The 19,858-nt window shown below is 39.6% G+C and overlaps 1 protein-coding gene across 2 annotated transcripts; it reads left to right on the top strand.

Annotated features, from left to right (window-relative positions):
- Positions 1–1,531: 1,531 nt before the first annotated feature.
- nrsn1l (neurensin 1-like) lies at positions 1,532–14,602 on the top strand. 2 transcript variants are annotated; one of them, XM_003443816.5, is made up of 4 exons: positions 1,532–1,625; positions 5,492–5,567; positions 8,458–8,610; positions 11,505–14,602. In XM_003443816.5, exons 2-4 carry the CDS (start codon positions 5,508–5,510, stop codon positions 11,916–11,918), a joined length of 627 nt encoding a protein of 208 aa, XP_003443864.1. In that variant the 5' UTR covers positions 1,532–1,625; positions 5,492–5,507; the 3' UTR covers positions 11,919–14,602. The 2 variants fall into 2 exon arrangements, with proteins under 2 accessions (XP_003443864.1, XP_025757991.1); XM_025902206.1 differs by lacking the exon at positions 1,532–1,625 and adding an exon at positions 1,676–1,801.
- The last annotated feature ends 5,256 nt before the right edge of the window (positions 14,603–19,858 follow it).

Below are 19,858 nucleotides of genomic sequence, written 5' to 3'. Positions count from 1 at the left end.
TGTTGATGGCTTAAATAATGGTGAAACAGCCACAAACAAATTGTCCAGAATTCCTTGCAAAGAAAATCAACCCCTGCCCTTTTTCATCCGAGAGCCATAAGTGGTGTTCTCATGACCTAACTGTTCACCAATGGGATTCAAAGAGGGGAGCTCAAAAAGTAAAACACCCAATTAACTAAACTTAGTTATACACTAAAATAAATAAAATTAAACATTGAGCTACCTTTACAGGGAACGCAACAAATTTACCTACAACCATACATGAACTATCTATATTATTCTGTAGAGTATGTACACATACGTACACATGTGACATACAGGTAAAGTGCTTGCAATGTAACCATCTCAACAATGTACACATGTAACTTGCATGTAATATACATGTAATCCCAATAACATACACATATAATGTATATGTAATGCACACATGAGGTACAGATGATTTTCAACAATGTACACATAAAATGTACATGTACCGTACACATGTCTAAACTTGTAAATGTAACATACATATAATGGATATGTATAAAGTGTGTAATGTATAAGGTACACATAATATTGCCATTGATTTTCATATAAAATGTCCTATCTCTCCGTTCTTCTACCTCCTGACCACACTAAGTTTGTTGCTCATGCTCGCTGACTCATGCTCATGTTCATTTCAAAAGTGCTGAATGGGGTTTAGATGAATCAAATTCTTCTACACCAAAAAGACTAAGATTTTTTATTTTATTTTCTTTAACATATTGTGTCGCAATCGAATTGCTATGTTGAAACAGATGAACACAGAATGCCTTGTGGAAAACGTTTCTTTACTCAGAGGCAGTTTGGCGAGGACAGAGGTTCAAGATGAGGTCAGTCAAGAAAAGTTTGAAGCAATCCTAAAGCACCTGCGGCAAAAAGCCCTTCAGACTAAACAAACGTCAAAAGGATAACATCTAGACAGGTGCAAAATGAGCCGGGGGGGGAAAGATTCAGACAGCTCATCCCAACTGAACTGATAACAGTGCTTAACTTCCACTATGAGAATGGGAAGAATTATATAGAGGGTCTTAATCTGGCTTTCTCTCTTCAGGCAGGTAGTGAATCTGTGGCACCCAGACAAGTTCAGAAAGGATCATGTTTAATCTTTCGCTGTATATGTAGGCATACAGTATTTTCTTTTTCAAAAATGGAGTTCCTTTTAATACTAAAAAAAACCAAAACAAGATAAACTAAGGGATAAAATATTGATTTCAGTAAATTTTACTGAATTTTTTGGATTTAATTTCCTCATGATTTCATGATTTATTTATTTATTTGAAGAAAGTTAAAGGTCCGCAGTCACTCATACTTTAAAGATGAAATCGTGTTATCTAGTTAAAACAGGTGATTCATTATAAGGACAGATGTTTCCATATTTTTATTAGACAAAACAGCGGGGTAAATTCTCAACATCGTTCCCAAAAATGAGAAATCATAGGTTAGCATATGTCATATTTAATTAAGTCTTGTTTTCCCCTCCATCCTCACGCATGCTCAGTGTCTATCCTCGGCTGATTCACATCAACAGTAGCGTTGGAGATCCAGCGGTCCGACAGCACATGGATCCCCAGTGAGAACCTCGAGCTCTCCGGCCAGGAGGGGTAAGACTGAGTCCTTCACTGCTTGTAAAGTCGGTTAGAGCAAAATAAGGAGGCTGTGAGGAAAGAGAAAGATCGCCGTAGATGAAGTGCGATGGAGAAAAAGTGTGAAATGAACTGAGAGGCTCCATGGCCGCGATGACTCACTGGTGTTCAGTGCCGGCGGTTAGTTTGCGTCTGTGAGTTGAAATGACCGCCGTGCCTTATGTTGCTGCTGTTTTGAAGAAATGTTGGCAGCGAGAATGAGTGCGACCTTTTTCCTTTTCCTGTTTCAATGTGAGCTTTCAATGAATTTGAAATCATATTTCCTGCATCGGTGTGCTCCAGTAAATAGCCTGTTGCATTCTTTTTAGCATTATAAGAAATGGTCAGATAAAAAGTGTTAGTTTTTTTTAACTTGTGAGTCTGGAAAGCTGAGACAAACTTACTAGCACCATGGACAGCTCCTTGTTTTAACGACCCTTTTGATTATGTAGGCCATACCATTAAAAACCAACAACAACAGTAGTAAGAACAGTAAGCAAGGTCAATAGTGTTCAATTCTGATTTTAACAATAAGTGTTTAGTTGGGTTAAATCATAAGTAAATAATAAGTTTAATAACAAAAATCTGAAACTAAAGGTGTTTTCTATGGGATGTGTTTATCTCTGGTAAAGTTACTGGTTACTTATAGTGGGAGAGTACATAGGCGGACTGGTAAACAGTTAATAAATAAATATATAGGCTATAAAAACCTCACATACAGAGGCTTGAATATTCCTATCTTAAAGCTTTCGTAGTACTATATCACCCCCATTAAACCAGGCTGTGGGTTTACTGGTGGTTCGAAGGGTATTTAAAAGTAGAATGGGAGGCAGAGCCTTCAGCTTTCAGGCCCCTCTTTAGTGGAACCAGCTCCCAGTTTGGTTTTGGGATCCTCTCTACTTTTAAGATGAAGCTTAAAATTGTCTTTTTTGATAAAGCTTATAGTTAGGGCTGGATCAGGTGATCCTGAAATCTGCCTTAGTTATGCTGCAGTAGGCCTAGGCTGCTGGGGGCTTCCCATGATGCACTGAGTATTTCTTCTTCACCTCTTTTCACTTTTCTCTCGCTGTCATTGTTATTCTCTGGCTCCCTTCCACTGTCTTCCACCCCTCACCTCCAACTGTTCACAGCAGATGGCTGCTCCTCCCTGAGCCTGGTTCTTCCGGAGGTTTCCTCCTGTTCCTCCTGTTTTTTTTCTTCCCACTGCCCCCAAGCACATGCTCATAGGTGTTTAAGTGATTGTTGGGGGGTTTCTCCTTACTGTTGCAGGGATTTTATTTACATTTTATATAAACATAACTGAACTGAATTGAATCTGAGAACTTATAATGAAGAATATCAGTGGGCTTCCATGTACATAGAGGACTGCTTTGTCAGTTTTTGTTAAAAAGTTTTCATTGAATCTTAGGCCTCAGTCAGACAGCACTAGGGACCAGTCAGTGAATCCCTGACAACTGCTCTGAGGAAAAATGTCTATTTCCCAACACGTTGCTGAAGGTTTAGTCACAAATAGGGTGATGAACCAAAAACCTCCTTGTGAGTGCTTTTATCACTAGCACATTGCTGCACCTGCCTGTAGTTTTTATGGAAAATGGCCACTTGTCTCCAAACACTCGCTGATTAACCACCAAGTGGTACTGAAACTTGAAAAAATGCAACAAAAAACGGGGAGCCTTCAAAGTAAAAGTTGGGCCTTAGAACTGAAACTAGTATGTTTTAAAAGGCCTGCACGTGCCATCAACCACCACAACCAGACAATCCTTATACATACATGAAGATTTCTGTTTAACTCTGCTTTCAATGTCTAGTTTTAGTTTAGCCCTTTAACTCTGTTCACTGAGGACTATCTCAGGGGTGCCCTCTTCTCCGCCTCTGGCTTTATTATAGGCAATTTCAGCACAGTGGGATTAATCAGAAGTGGCTCCTGTAGATCTGCTCTGACCTTACTAGTGCTTCAAAGTGTTCCTATTTAAAACTAATAGAGTATCAGTGTATTAAAATATAATTAATCAAAATGAACAAACAGTAAACTTTGAGTTATTAATTGTGTTATGAGTGGCTTTTTTATTTTAAAATAGAGCTGAATTATTGAGCAGTGGTAAATGAACTACTGAGTTCCCTTACATAAATAAAAACACCATTAGCACTGTGAAACTACACCACTACAAGTAAAAGTCCTGCAATCAAAATTTTGCTAATGTAAAATTAAACTTCCCAGCATTCCAAATGTAGCTAAAACTTTGAAAATATAAGCACTCCAATTTTATACACTTGTATATCATTAGATTTTTAATACTGCATCAAGTCAGACATGGTATTTTATAGCATTATATTTAATATTGCAACACGAAAAAGTGGGATAATAATAAATAACCAGTAACTATAGTTGTTATGTGAGTATAGTATGAGATAAAGTGTGCCCTTGTATACAGCCCCACAATGTTTCTGTTTCAATGCTTCTATGCATACACCATGTATATAGTTTACTCACATATATGTATACATATATAGCTTTTTTTCCTTGTTGTATATTGTTTTCTTTACTTTTGCATCTTTGTGGTCCAGCTACCCAATTTCGCTGTGCAAGAAACCGCACAATGACAATAAAAGTTCTAAAGTCTCTACAGTCTAAAGTCTAAAGACGCTGCCACAAATGTGAAGGTTAGTAAATGTATTTCGTTTGTAATCACTGCTCTGCAGGCACATTTAAAAGTAAAGGTGGAAATAAAACTATGTATTTGTTATATTCTGAATTTGTGTTTTAGGGGGTATATACATCTAACTATCTCAACTTTACAATCAATTAAGGGAAAATTGTTCCAGTGAAAAGATAAAACGGGGTATCAAACCATACCTTTACCTTGGCTGGTAAAGTCTTCCCTTATTGAATTGTTTATTTGAAAGAAAATGTAGGCAAATGCTTTGCAAAACCCTTTTTCTCAGTGCTTTACATAGGATAAGATAAAAACATGCTGTACATCATGTTCAGCTCCAGCATGCTTGCTTCCTTTCTTTCTTGGGGACAGTCTCGGTCGTTGTGTCCGGCAGCCTCGCCTCTGTCAGTGCGCCCCAGGGCGGCTGTGGCTACAATGTAGCTTGCCATCACCAGTGTGTGAATGGGTGGATGACTGGATGTGTAAAGTGCTTTGGGGTCCTTAGGGACTAAGTAAAGCGCTATACAAATACAGGCCATTTACCATTCTTTGTGTCTTAGTTTTATTTTTATCATATCAACTTAGAGCTATAAAGACGCCAAACAGAGATGTGGTATATTGGATCACTTTTATTAGTAACTCATTCTTTTCAGCTTAAGCAGCAAAGGAAGGTAATAATCTAATGTTACCTGAACAGGAAGTTCTTTCCGTCATTTGCTCATTGCAAATTTAGTCATCAGGACTGACACTGCAGTCAGATTAGACCGCTGCTGTGTTACAGACTGAGATCTGGCGTTTGTGCACAGCTCAGGGAAACAGTTTGAAGAATGAAATAAATCAACCAAACAGCCTTAGGAGAATAACAACAGAGGGACATGAATACAGTGTACACGCACTTGCATATGTGTGACTCATCCGTGGGTGGTGATAGAGTCACCTCAGGGCCGCGGTGGCCGTCAATCGTTCACATGCGGCAACAATAACTGGGGCAACCTGAAGACACGGGTGAAGGATTTATGACGAGTCTCTGCAGGGAGGGAAGGTTTTTATTGCGGGGAATCCATATTCAGCAGATAAACAATGTCTGTGTTCACAGCCAGGCAGCTGATATGTACACAAATCAGTCTGTCCAGAAGTACGGTTGGCTGTGTATCACCATTCTTATCGTATGAATTTCTGTCTTTATTGTAGGTGTACAAGGAGAGAGATGGCTCTGTGCTCCGAGGCCTGTGCTTCTGGCTCGGGAGGAGAATCCTCCGGCAGTGAGGTGAGCTGCGCTAACACGGGTGATCATTCTGATCTGATTACAGCTGAAGTAATGTTTTTGGAGTTGGCAGATGACAGGAAGCTCTCATAAACAAAATGTTTGCGTGAAAGTCAGTGTAACAATGACAAAGTTGCAGCAAAAATAGTCTGAACATACCCGCTAATTACTTTGGCACTGTGGCTGATTGATTGAGAACTATATCCTGGCAACTAATATACATTAAAATATATACCAAACAAGTTTGCACTTCTCATATACAATAATTTTTAATCCTACAGCTGTTTATAACTTGCATAATTCACATTTCTGTATAGCTGTATATCTCATATTTCTGTATAGTTTTTATTTCATATTTATATCCTGTTCATAGCCTGTACATAGCTTGTACTCACCACAGCCTGTACATACTTATAGTTATAGAATATTCATAACATGCTTCATACCGTGTACATTATAACATACCATAATAGACCCATTTCTGTAATATACTTACATATCTATATTATTGCTAATATATATTGTAATATATCTATATCACGGCTAAAGCACTTCTGGATGGATGCAAACTGCATTTCGTTGCCCTGTACCTGTGACATGTGCAATGACAATAAAGTTGAATTCTATTCTATTCTATTCTATATATTGCCTCAGTATTAGAGTTACTATTGAAATGTAAAAAAACAAACAAACATAAATTTAGCATTGTTCAGAAAGTATTTCCAGATTCTTCAAACACTGTTCTGATAATTGGGATTAAACATATTTTGTCCTTTGCATTTAAAAAAGCTGCATTCCTGGTTGGACTACTGTCTACACGTCTTTTATCCTGCAGCAGGCACAATGTTTTTTTTATGTTTAGAAGAGCAGAAAGTGTTAATTACCTTTAAGTCTTAAGAATGTTAATGTATTTATTAACTCCGCCAAGGAGCTCACGTGATTGGTTGAGTTTGTCTCTTTGTCTGTCTGTATGTTAGTATCACAACTCAAAACGTTCTGGGTGAATCTGCATGAAAATGTTTTACCAACATATTAAATTAAAATAAGAAAGATTGGGAGACACTGTCCTGTTGTTCTTAAAAAAATTATCTTTCAAGAGCAATCCCTTCATAAAGGCTGGCGTGTAGGCTTCAGATTCCACCGGACCGTCATAACGGTGGCACGGTGGTTAGCACTGTTGCCGCACAGCAAGAAGGTCCTGAGTTCAATTCCACCATCAGGCCGGGGTCTTTCTGTGTGGAGTTTGCATGTTCTCCCCGTGTTTGCGTGGGTTCCCTCCGGGTACTCCGGCTTCCTCCCACCGTCCAAAGACATGCAGCTTGTGGGGATAGGTTCATTGGATAATCCAAATTGCCACTAGGTGTGAATGTGAGTGCGAATGGATGTCTGTCCCTGTGTGTTAGCCCTGCGACAGACTGGTGACCTGTCCAGGGCGTACCCCCCCCTCTCGCCCTATGACAGCTGGGATAGGCTCCAGCACCCCCTGCGACCCTGAAAAGGATAAGCAGAAGCGAATGGATGGATGGGATGAAATTGGGAGACACTGTCCTGTTGTTCTTAAAAAAATTACCACAAAATAATCCAGATCCAGATGTCCTGCCTGCTCCACTGGCTTAGTTCATGCATAGTGTAGAAGGAACTTTTAAGGCCTTATGTAGCTATGCAGTGTCACATTGGGTTTTGATAAATAATACTTAGAGTTGAAATAATGATAATAATACATTTTATTTATAGGCACCTTTAAAGACATTGAAGACACCTCACAAGCAATTAGACAACAAAACCACAGCATGGTTAAAATAACAGTAGAGAAACACCATAGAATTAAAAGTCAGTACATCACAAACTAAAATCAAACAGAATAAGCAAGCTTAAAAAAGAAACTATGACCACTTTATTCCTGTTGTAGCTACATCCATCCATCTTCTTCCGCTTATCTGGGGCCGGGTCGCGGGGGCAGCAGCCTAAGCAGAGAAGCCCAGACCTCCCTCTCTCCAGCCACCTCCTCCGGCTTGTCCGGGGGAACATCAAGGCGCTCCCAGGCCAGCTGCGAGATATAATCTCTCGTGTCCTGAGTCTGCCCCGGGGAATCCTCCTGGTGGGACATGCCCGGAACACCTCACCCAGGAGGGGCCCAGGAGGCATCCTTGTCAGATGCCCGAACCACCTCAACTGGCTCCTTTCGATGTGGAGGAGCAGCGGCTCTACTTTGAGCCCATCACAGATGGCTGTATTTCTCATCTTATCTCGAAGGGAGAGGCCAGCCACCCTTCGAAGGAAGCTAATTTCTGTCGCTTGTTTCCGCGATCTCATTCTTTCGGTCACTACCCACAGCTGGTGACCATACGTGAGGGTAGGGACGTAGATCGACCGGTAAATTGAGAGCTTCTTAGAGATAACCTTAGAGATAAGGTAAGAAGTGAGAAGTGGCCCTCTCTTCACCACGACGGACAAGTACAGCGTCCACATCACTGTAGCTGCAACACCGATCCGTCTGTCGATCTCCCGCTTCCTTCTCCCGTCACTCGTGAACAAGACCCCGAGATACTTAAACTCTTCCACTTGGGGCAAGAGCTCGTCCCTGACCCGGAGTGGGCACTCCACCCTTCACCGTCTGAGGACCATGGCCTCAGATTTGGAGGTGCAGATTCTCATTCCCACCGCTTCACACTCGGCCGCGAACCGTTCCAGTGCAAGCTGGAGGCCACCACCCGATGAAGCCAACAGAACCACGTCATCCGTGAAAAGCAGAGATCAGATTCTGAGACCACCCAAGTGAAAGCCTTCTTCACTTGGCTACGCCTAGAAATTCTGTCCATAAAAATTACGATGATTCATGTGTTTATTTCAAATGTGATTTTTTTCTCTCGTTTTGGTCACAACTTCCTTCCAGGCAGGTTCAAGCTGTCTTCAGTTTGGGGTTCGTTCCTATCTGCACCATTTCTATGAAGAGTGCTCCTCCTCCATGTGGGAGAGAGACCCGGAGGATCGGGGGTTCGTCCAGAGCCAGAGGTCAGCCCTGTGGTGGATCTCAGCAGTCTGGAAGGTAAAGCTACTGTTCTCTGTACATACCATGACACGGTTTTCAAATGTTTCCTGCGGCACAATAAAGTGTTACACTTCCTCTTATACGGTGGTACTAAAAATTTTACTAAAATTTTAATTCCAATAATAATATTGATAATATTAACTTGACCTGAGATCATTATAAGACTCCTCACTCACAGCTGCATCAAATAATGCAGTGGATATGTTCTTTTATGAGGCTTTTATGAGGTAAAACATTTTTTAGACGTGGTCCTTTTACAGCTAAATCCATGAAAAGTTAAAAACAATATACATTTTTACTTTATTGGCTTTTCAGTCGAGTTGACTTTTGAGTTCTTCCACATTTTCCCTAAAACTGGACAGCCCTTGTCTTCACACATTGATGCCCTTGTCACTGTCAGCCCCGCGGTGGCCTGACGAGTGAGTGTGTCACCTCTGTGACACATGGTGTCTCTTACTGGCAGTTTGCAGCTGCCAGCAGTGAGCTTCACTGGTGTAATAACTCTGCAAAGTTTCTATATTGTTTATATTTATATATTTATGTATAATTACAGAAATTAAACAGTCATTACATATTTTCAGTGGCCAATGGCTATGTACAGAGGTGCTTTATTTCTGCAATACTAGTTAGTTTCTCGTATAAACTGATGCTTTCGATCTCAGGTGTTAAACTCCAGTCCCCGATGGCCGGTGTCCTGAAACTTTTCCATGTGTCCCTGCTGCAACACACCTAAATAAATTTACTAGGTCATTAGCAAGACTCTATAGAACGTGACTGCATGCTGAGGTGGTAATTCAGCTATTTGATTCATGTTACAGCAGCTCGTGAGTGAATGAACATGGTGCAATAAAAGTACTTTTAGGAGTACATTTTTCCAAACACTTGCATTTACGTACATATATTTAAATTTACTTAAGTAGGGTTAGGGGTTGCCAGGGACACATTTAAAAGTTTCAGGACACGGGTCCTCGAGGACTGGAGTTTGACACCCCTGCTTTAGATCCTTCCATAACATTTCTGGTGGGCTAAGGTCATTACTTTGACTCCTTCTTTTAAAAGCAAATTATTTATTTATCATTTATTCTTTTATTCAGGTATCAGATAAATGTCTGGACATTTTCAATTACAACATGCTAGTATACTTCATAAAACTGATTGTTCCATTGATAACAAGCTGTCAGACTTAGCATAATGAGCCCAAATCATAACACTACCTCCACCATGTTTCATAGATGGTATAAGGTTGTCATGTTGTAATCTTGTGTTTTCTTTTCTCATGAGCCTTCCTATTTAAACCAGGAGGTTCTATTTTGGTCTGATGTGTCCCATAAAATATTTTTTCCAACAGCCTTCTGGCTTGTCCAGGTGACCTGTAGTATTATTGTTGAATGTTATTCTGATGGTGGACTGATAAAAAAGATTAGCTAGTGTTTAAAAAGGCCTTTAGCTGTTTAGCTGTTACCCTGGGCTCCTTTGTGACTTTCTGTTGATCTCGATCTTGTTGGTTCGTATACATACAGAGAAAAACCCAACAATCATATGACCCCCTATGGGCAAGCACTTTGGCGACAGTGGGAAGGAAAAACTCCCTTTTAACAGGAAGAAACCTCCAGCAGAACCAGGCTCAGGGAGGGGCGGGGCCATCTGATGGCTCGGTGGAGTCTTTATAAGTCTTTATAAACACTTTGAATGTGTTGTTACCTCAACCAAGGAGGTAATGTAGCGCTTGCATGCTTCATTCTGTCTGTAAACACAATAGCTCAAAAAGTTTTGAATGAATTCTCATAAAACTTTGTTTCTATTAAATCTATTAAAATTTGGCTTACATCCACGAGGGTCTTCAAAGTCAACCTAATGATTTTGAAAACTAACAAAAAAATATGATATTTTTTTGGTATGTTTTGTCAAAATATAGAAAGTTTGTTTCAGTTTGTTATTGTTTCAGATTTAATGTCATATTTGAACTCTGACCTTTCCTTCAAGGTCAGTTGGCCGATCTGAAGGTCAAAAAGATAATAATGATATAAAGAACTATTTAAAATTATGTCTCTTACTGCCATTGTTTGTATGGACGACATATAGACTTACAGGGGGTGAAATACGGGGATTCTTAATATCATGACACATTGGACCTCTGATGTCACTTTTTCTTTCAGGTTCACCCCAAAATATGTTACATCTTCAAAGAAAGTATTGTCAAGAGAAAGAGAATGAGCTGCCTATGTACTTAGAAATCAACTGTAGAATCATATTATCTGATAAGCTGAAGTCATGTCCATTTATTTATCTATTAGTTTTCTTCATTACCTACTCCTACATAATGTTTGTGTAATTAAAGTATACATCCATCATGCTGTCTTTGTCTAATTTTTAGTGCACTGCAAACATCTTAAAGCACAAAGGAAAGAAAACATAATACTATTCCCTTAAAAGTAAATGTTGCCCAGAGAGTAAGCTGCCTTGGCAGAGGTTTGTGCTCTCAGGCTTGTATAATTTTGCATCATTTTCCCAAATACATGAACGGCCAAATATTATACTTTTTTAATCATTGTTTTTCTTCTACTTTAAGGTGAAATTCCGCTGATGTTTTAGGTAGAAAATGCAGAAACTTCTCCCTGCGACTTTACTCATATAATGTAGTGCATACAGTGCATTTTTAAACTGTCTCTTCATGATGAACAGCAGTCATGTGCTGGTATTTGTAAAGCAGCGGGATTCCAGGTCAGCACGTGTGGCAATTGGGATTTTTCTGCATTACAAACAACAAAATGACCTTTCTTAACAAGTAGTGAAGAGCACTGAGCAAACAGGGCCACCTATACAAAAATGAAATAGCCATATCTGCAAAAATGACCACCTCAACTTCCATTCTTTACCCTGTCTACCCTTAGGTGTCCTTGGCCCTGGGTGTCCTCATCTTGACTGCAGGTATTGCCACACTGTCGGTCGGCTACTCCACTCCTCCCAAAATCGAGTCGTTCGGAGAGGGAGATCTGTTCTTCGTGGACACGCAGGCCATCAGCTTTAACAAGGGGCTGCATCTCAGCGCCGCAGCCGGGATTGGGCTCTCCTGCCTCGGCTCTGCCCTGGCTGCAATGGGGGTTGTTGTTTGGATCCTCCCCAAGGCCAACTTGAAAGAGAGGCTGTCCCACAGACCAGGGGGAGTGGAAGGGAGAAGAGAGTGTGGGTCAAAGTCGAGGGGCTTTAAGGATGTTAGGGATGTGGTCACTAAGCCACCTGGTTCAGAGGAGGGGAAGGTGCCCTTTACCCTGTCGAAGGTGGAAAATGTGCAGCCCGCTTCTTAGAAAAAGATCACGGCTGAGCTATAAGGCTTTTGTTCTAGTCCTGGGGCCTTTTTTTTTTTTGCATGGTCTTAACTTCTTGTCTTACCTCTGTCAACGGAAATGTGTTATTTCAACATGCAGATTGTTCAGATGGAGGCTGTTTTGTCACCTCAGTATTACAGTCAGATCCCTGCTGTTTGATTGGATTGGACTGGATGGATTGACTAGCCTCTCTGTAGTTCTAGGGATGTGATTTTGATTACAAGCACCAGTCAAGAAAACCCACATATATTATGATTTAGTGAAAAAAACACATAAGTACATTAGAGGATGTTGAAAAAACTAAAAAAAACAACAACTCAGATTTACATTAAAAACCTACTTTTTTTAAAGATAGAAACTGAAATATCTATTTGATTAGTCTCTTCATGGAAAGACGAGCCAAATCCTTTCCCCTCCCCCGCGGCAAGGGGCGAAGCCTTGCATGAAGCATGAAGAGAGTTTTGAGGGTCTGGCCAGACCGGCCTTTTCCCTCCGAGTGGCTCTGATCTTACAAATATGTCATTCAACTCGGTGCCAACAGTGTTTTGGGAACATTTAACACTCTTTTCCAACCGTCTTTTGTTATCTGCACCAAGGCTGCCAAACCAACAAATCATTGTTTATTTAGAGCTGATGAATAAAACATTTTCAATCAGCTTCATGATTGGGCTTTTTGCACATGAAATTATTCAGTGTCATTTTGTCGTTCAGAATGATGCCCAGGTACCTGTAATGGCTCACTATCTAGGCGTAGCTGTGGATTTGATGAAAGTGGGTGCAGAGACAGAAAGATTTGAGAGAAAGCTCCTCTTTTGTTCCTGAGTGAGTATATGTCATCGCACAAGCTGACAGATTATCTGAAGCTGGACCACGGTTCACTTCATGGTTTGAAAGAGGCTGATAATCACCAAATCTTCAACCAACGATACCAACGCTGGTGTTGTTGCTGGATCGATACTAGAATGATAGGACCGATAATGTGTTTGTATTGCACAGCACTGCTATGAACCTCAGTCCAAACGTTAATAGTCGTTGGTGTGGAGCAAAAATAACAAAGTGAACAAGACACACCCGTGTGGTGATCCTGTTGAACCGTAGACATGTTAAAAGATGGACGTCCATACCGTGACCTCACCAAGCCTCTAGATGAGCACTTTTGGCATCTTGGTGTTTTCAAACTGGATGTGCCCACTGATTGATAGCTCTGACCAGGAAACTGCACGCTTACAAGCCATTAGCCAATACTTTATAATATTTTCTGAAACTTAAAATGATCATAATTTACTAAATGAACTTAATGCTCTTTTCAATATGACTAAAAAAACAAGTGATTGAACCAATGAGCTCACAGCTATCACCTCCTTGTAGTGAAAAGATTGCAGGTTCAAGGCCTTTCCAGCACTGACTATGCTGATCTTTAGGGTTGTCATCAGGGCTTCAGACAAGGTGTCATGTGACCTCATTTTCAGTAATCTAACATATAGTACATTTGCGGTATTTCAGAAAGCCTGTGTGTTTAATATGAGGCTGGATGCTGTCAAAAAAATGAAAAGAAGTCATAAGCATGAACATAAGTGTGTCTTCTTGACCACCTACCAGATCCAGAAATGTGGTGTGGCATCTACCGCCTCCATCTTTACTTCTCTTTGTTTAATATGTTCAAAAGCTTTCAGAGAAGATAAGCTGTAGAGGTATTTTTAGGCCCCAAGACTTGAACCATGAGGCACGTAGTTATCTTAAACACCTCGTAGTGCAGCGTAGAGACATAGCTGTTGACCGGGTAGACTGTGTTTGTCCACTAGCATTAAGAAAATACACTCAGTTCTTAGAAATGTATGTTTTTATTCCTCCTATTTCATGTTGTTTTTGCCTTGTATTTTGTATTTTTTTAAATAGTGGTACTGGCTTTCAAAGTACTTAGTGATTATGGTGATGATGTTGTATGAACCACACGTGAAACCTGGCTTTCCGCTCATAAAGAGAATCATTAACAATTATGTACCTGCAGCTACACACATCTACACATACGCTCAGCCTGCTGTGTTGAACACAGTCACACGCACTCTCACCCACACACACACAGATGCGCAGTAATTTGTGCTCCATTGACAGTATCACCTCCCTTCTCCACACTGTAATCTGGCTGCGTAATTGCCTGCAATCTGTGTCTCCAGGCAACAGTTGGGCTTCAAGTGCTCTATTTTGAACTCCGAACAAAGACCCTTTTCTGATTGGTCCCTCACGTCCCTTCTCTTTATTTTTACTCCAATCAGATTTTTTGTTTACAGGCGGACACAGTAGCAGCGAGTGAGTGGTGAAGGGCTGAGGTGAGAGGAATTTGCACTGGCACCTTAGAAGCCCCCTGTCTGATTAGGTCCTCAAATTTCAGAAAATAGAGTACAACCTAGAAAAAAAGTATTTAAAAAAAAAAGAGCAACCCCGATGTCCTGATATAATGGGAGTAATTTCACTGAGTGTTACTATTGCTGTTTCATTGTTTTGTTGTGTTACTGGTTATGGTGAAGATAATGGAGTAAAATGGGGTTTCGTGTCACTGGTGCAAAGAAAATCACCAAAATAAACTTGTGATCTGCATACCGAATTTTTAAAGTGTTTGGATCCATTTAATAAATCTGTGCCACAACGACACATATGCAAAGCTATCTTTCAACTGGAATAATTCATATTTTCTTGTCTCTCTATTATGTCTGACTGTATTACAGCAGTTACACCATCTATGCTTAAACCCCTTATTCACTTGTTGTATGTGTATGCCTAGTCGGAAGCAGGCATAGAGATATGACCTAAGTGGTTTCTATGGAGCTTGTAACAATAGAGGAAATGTGTCCACTGTGTCTCATGTTTACAAGAAGGAGAGTCTTGGAGAGGTGGGGCAGAAGCAATCCACAGGATGTACAATCATGATCTGAACAAGAGATTTTGATTCAGTGTGACATACTTGTTTAACCTTACATACGTCAATCAAACCAGTAAGCATCAAGAATTAGACTGCTGTATGCTGATGTCTTCTGAAGAAGAATCCCACTGGTTTGACGTTCTTTGGCTTGCCCAGGATGTCTTTCCAGTTTTTTCTTCACATTGATTTCTGAAGGAAAGCTCCCTGAATCAGAACAATGATTTATTTCCTCTTCAGCTCCTTCTTTTTGTTTGTTATGAACTTAAGCTGCTCGGCAGTCGGTGGTCTTGTGCTGACTGCACGACTCTATTGATGTTCTAATTTTATTATTTCAATGTGGGTGAAAGTGCCTTTTCTTTGGAATGCTCTTTCATAATTGCCACAGTCTGTGAAGGGCAAATTAGCAAGATAGCGCATGCTGCTAGGCAACAAATACAACCAAGAGTGCACTCGTGTGTGTTTTTTAAGCCCAGGTGTAATAAATCATAAAAAAGGAAAATAAAAACAGTTAGATTAGGTTTGTGAAACCAAAGTCAAGTCTAATAATTAGTCTGGATTGCTATTTTTTAAACTCATAAAATTATGGATCTTTTCTACACACTTTTACTAAGGAGAAGTTTTTTTCTTTTCTTTTTTTGATGGGTATTAAATGTTGAACAGCTTATTGTTACTTTTAACCCATTTTAACTAATTATTTTATTTATTTTTAAACAAAGCAAATATTCTGTTTTTAGCCTCTTTTAGGAAATTGTTTTGGTTCTCCAAGTGATAGACTGAGCCGAGCTCCAACTAGAGCTGAACATTACACTGACAAGCAGCAGCCTGCTTCCCTTTAACACCTCTAACAGCACACTGTCTGTCTGCAACAAGCAGATACAGCACAACTTTGTTCACTTTGTCACTTGCCCCTTTGGTTCTGTCAGCAGTGCTGCATGATACTGCAAATTTTGGTATTAATCCAATAACAAATAAATATGAGGTCACTGTTGCCAATACCAATATAGATACTCGTGCTTTTAACCTGTAAAGGCAAATTATGTAGAGGAGATCAGAGTGTGGTGATTTATGAGATGAGTCATCACACATTTTAATGGCCACTAAATCACTTTGATTTTACTTTCCACAATTATTAGTTAGCACAGTAATACACAAATGCTAAAATGCCTAAAAAAAAAATCTGAAAAAAAAAAGAGTTTTTCATGTATTTTGAAAGTGGATTTTTTTAGAGACCTGGAATGTAAGTGTGCGTGTCTCTGAAGCACTTTGGGTCGACTTCTGTTGCTTAAATGTTTAAACATGCTATAGGCCATAAACAAAATAGACGTGACAGTCAACACTAAAAGGTTCAGACATTTTTCATAGTCCATGTTTGAGGCATATTTGAACTTACAGGATAGAAACAATGTATCGTATCGCATTAGTATCAATCCAATACCAATACCAGCAGTGGTATTGATACTATTAATATTGATACTCCCACCTCTTGTTAAGCTGATGAATTGGTGATTGTCAGCCACTTCCAAACCATGAGGTGGACATGATGTTTGACATTACAATTATTTAGAAGCTATTTACATTAGTTTCCTACAGTCAGCACACATCTCATGGAAAAACTACGATACAATATAGTGACAATAAAATAAACCCCACTAACCTGCTCCTGCAAAGGGTCCATTGCAGTTTGGCTGATATACACTGGATTGTGTTGCAGCTTTTTAAAATGTATTTTATTTTATTTATTTATTTTTATTGAGGATGCTCAGTACACTGCTTAGAAAGGCTTCCTCACCTATTCTCCATTTTCATATGTCGAAATATAGCATCTGGCTCCAAAAAGTGATATTGGCATGTTTTGTATGGCCAGCAGGCAATGACTCCTCTGGATGCCAAAAAAGAAAAGATGGGAAAAACAACCCTAGGGCTCAGTTGATCTGTGACCTCAGTAAATGCTTCTATAATTTATGCATCGATAGTTCTACAAACCAGGTTATACTTAGCCTAGCTTTTGTAAGTCACTACCATTTGAGCAGGCAGTGCTTCCCAGTTTATCATGTATCTAAAATACTACAATGATGATGATCAAGTTAAGTCCAAGACTTCAAGATCTACAGAGAGTCTCATAGTCGAGGTCTGCCAGTTACAACCACCTGCATTTTGACAAGCATCTGCTGTTGTAGTATGCTTATCTGCCAAACCACTGGTACTTCCATAGAAGTAAAAAAAAACTGATGCAAATGGAAGTCTGAAACCGCTATGTCCATGCATAAAGGAAAATGTTGGAAAAGTAGAATGTGGATGGTGACAAAGTTAACATAATGCAAATATGTAACTTTTATATCCAGGGTGTCCAAACATTTTTCCAAGAGTAACATATTCATTAATGGAAAATCCCCCAGGGGCCAACAGTCCTTCTTGCCTTTTTTTTTTTTTTTTTTTTTTTAAACATAAACATTATGGTGCTGCCACCATGAGATGAAAAGAGAAATTACACTTTTTTAACATGAGATAAATAATACATTTTAAGGTAGGGTATAGGGGCCATATAAAATCTGATCTAGGGCCACGATTGGCCCCCGGGCCAGACTTTGAACATTCCTGTTCTATATGGTCTGGGCTGCTGGGTGGAATCTGGTGGTTTAGATTCACCTAACAAGCAACAGATCCCAGTTCAGTCCAGAGAGGAGACACAAATGCCTCAGGGTTTGCTTCATGAAGGGCATCCAGTGTAAAAATCTGTCAGTATCAAACACAGATCGACCTGCTTTGCTGACCCCTTTGTGAGTGCAGCCAAAATTAACGTTTTGTCTCACTAGTTTTAGGTACATGGAAGTGTTCAATGTAAAAGCCTTTATTAATGTGATTACATATAAATCAGGTTTTTTTTAGCTTTTTATTTTGGCAAGTGCCAAAACTTTACCTTTCAAAAATTTTGGCATTAATTTGTGGAGATTGTTTTCCTGAACAACATGAAACCGATCTTACAGAACTCAGAGCTTATTTTCTGAAATAATCCAAACGCCTATGAGAAAAACCCACCAGTGTTTGGTTGAGGGAACCAGGGCTATGCTAACAAACTGTAGCACTTCATACACTTCCTACTTTGACTGGTTTTGCTAGGTTCTGCTTACAGATCTACTGTAAATACTCACAGAAGAATAATCAGAGAAAGCTTACCTGCTAATAAAATTTCTACAGTATTTACAACATTCAGTATAGCATATTATAATGTTAAAATGTATTAATTAGCATTAAATATGGTTTATAGTTGAGGGGAATGGTATTGCAAAAAGAAAAGACATAATCATGAAAGTGAGGCCTTCATGCCCAGATACTTCCTCCAGCTCTTCTGGGGCAATGCAAACGTGTTCCCAAGGCAACAGGGAGACCTAACTTCCAGTGTGTCCAGGGTCTGCCCTGGGGTCTCATCCCAATTGAACCTGGCTCGAGGCGCTAAGGAGGCACGCTAGTCAGAGGCCCAAACCAACATAACTGGTTCCTTTTGATGTTGGAGAGTAGCAGCTCTACTCTGAGCCCCTCCCAGACAGTAAAGCTCTTCACTCTGTGCAAGACACCCTACAAAGGAAGTTCATTTCTGCTACGTGATCCAGTAACATTTTGTGATTTTTACAGAAAGGCGAGCAGAGCCTATTCTATATGTAAAGACCACGTAACTACATCTACTTCTTGATTTTTTTTAACAATATAATAGCACGTGACATAGCTAACTGTCAATATCTACAGGGGTGATTCAAAGTAATAATGAAAAATGAAGGTGGAGTGTTGGCAAAACAACTTGTAAAACATATCTGATTTATTTAATAGACGTCTCATAGGCGTCTGTCTCCTCTCCGTCGTCATCACAGCTTTTCTTGCTAATGTTCTAAAGGAGTTATTAAAAACTTTTTCACACTCCATCTTCTCTACATCACATATGTTAGCCAAGGCTGTTAGCAAGATGCTACTCATCTGTTATGATGCTAAATAACTGAGGCTCGTCCACTTGCTAATGCTAGCTGTGTTTCCATACGAAGCTCAGATTGTAACTCTCGGAGCAGTGAAAACAGGGCCGCTCTCCTATCAGCTTACTATCAAACACCCGTGGTTTATCCACAATGCGCATGCGCAAACCAGAAACAAGCTGCTGGTCTCTCAGTTTGCCCAGTTCAAGTGATTGTTAACGGGAGGCCGATAGAAGCTTTGTTACAATAAAGAAATAGTCAAACAATTACAAATCTTCTTGCTTTTTGTGATAAGTTTATATGTTGATGATGATGGTACCTTAGGATCATCAACCATAAAGTAAGTATATAGTAAATTTTATCAATTGATTAGTAGAAAGAGTTAGGGAATATACATAAATATATTCATCTGCTATAATCATTACAGTAGGATATGAAATGAGATTAACATTTGGTGAAAAAGGCCAAGATTGTTGTGTAATACGCTGGATGTCAAAGTAACATTTTGAGTCACTTATGTCGTCAATGCTTTGCTTAGACATGAAGAACTCAAAATCACCTGAACTAGAAGAGGCTCACATCTTTAGTTAAATGCACATTGCAAAAAGTGTTTATATAATCTTATTATAAGATGCTGTATTGAGGTAGCTGTGAGTATGTGCAGGAGTGTGTGTGATAGTGAGAGTTGTGTTTATGCCCGTATGAGTACATCGTGTTACTTTGGTGAGATGAATCACAGCTGTGAGTGTGACTCATCTCGTCTCCCAAGTCACACAGCAACATGAAAGATACCTAATGTTCTCCGATCGAGACAGTACACACACACAGTGCACATTCATTGTTGGTCACAAGTTGTTCTTGTTTGTTTTGATCACATTTGGCTTTTAGTTCAGTTATTGTCTGATGTTTGATTTTTTTTTGCATTTTATTGTCGGACTGACACACTCATCATCCAACAATCTGCTCATGATAAAATATTACATTTTGTTTTGTTTGTTTGTTTTGTTTTGGTGGCTCTGTTATAATGGTTACATTGACCACTG

Source organism: Oreochromis niloticus, linkage group LG22, assembly GCF_001858045.2.
Source record: "Oreochromis niloticus isolate F11D_XX linkage group LG22, O_niloticus_UMD_NMBU, whole genome shotgun sequence".
Taxonomy (NCBI): domain Eukaryota; kingdom Metazoa; phylum Chordata; class Actinopteri; order Cichliformes; family Cichlidae; genus Oreochromis; species Oreochromis niloticus.
Note: the sequence above shows the minus strand (reverse complement) of the source record. Positions and strands in the feature narration are given on the sequence as shown.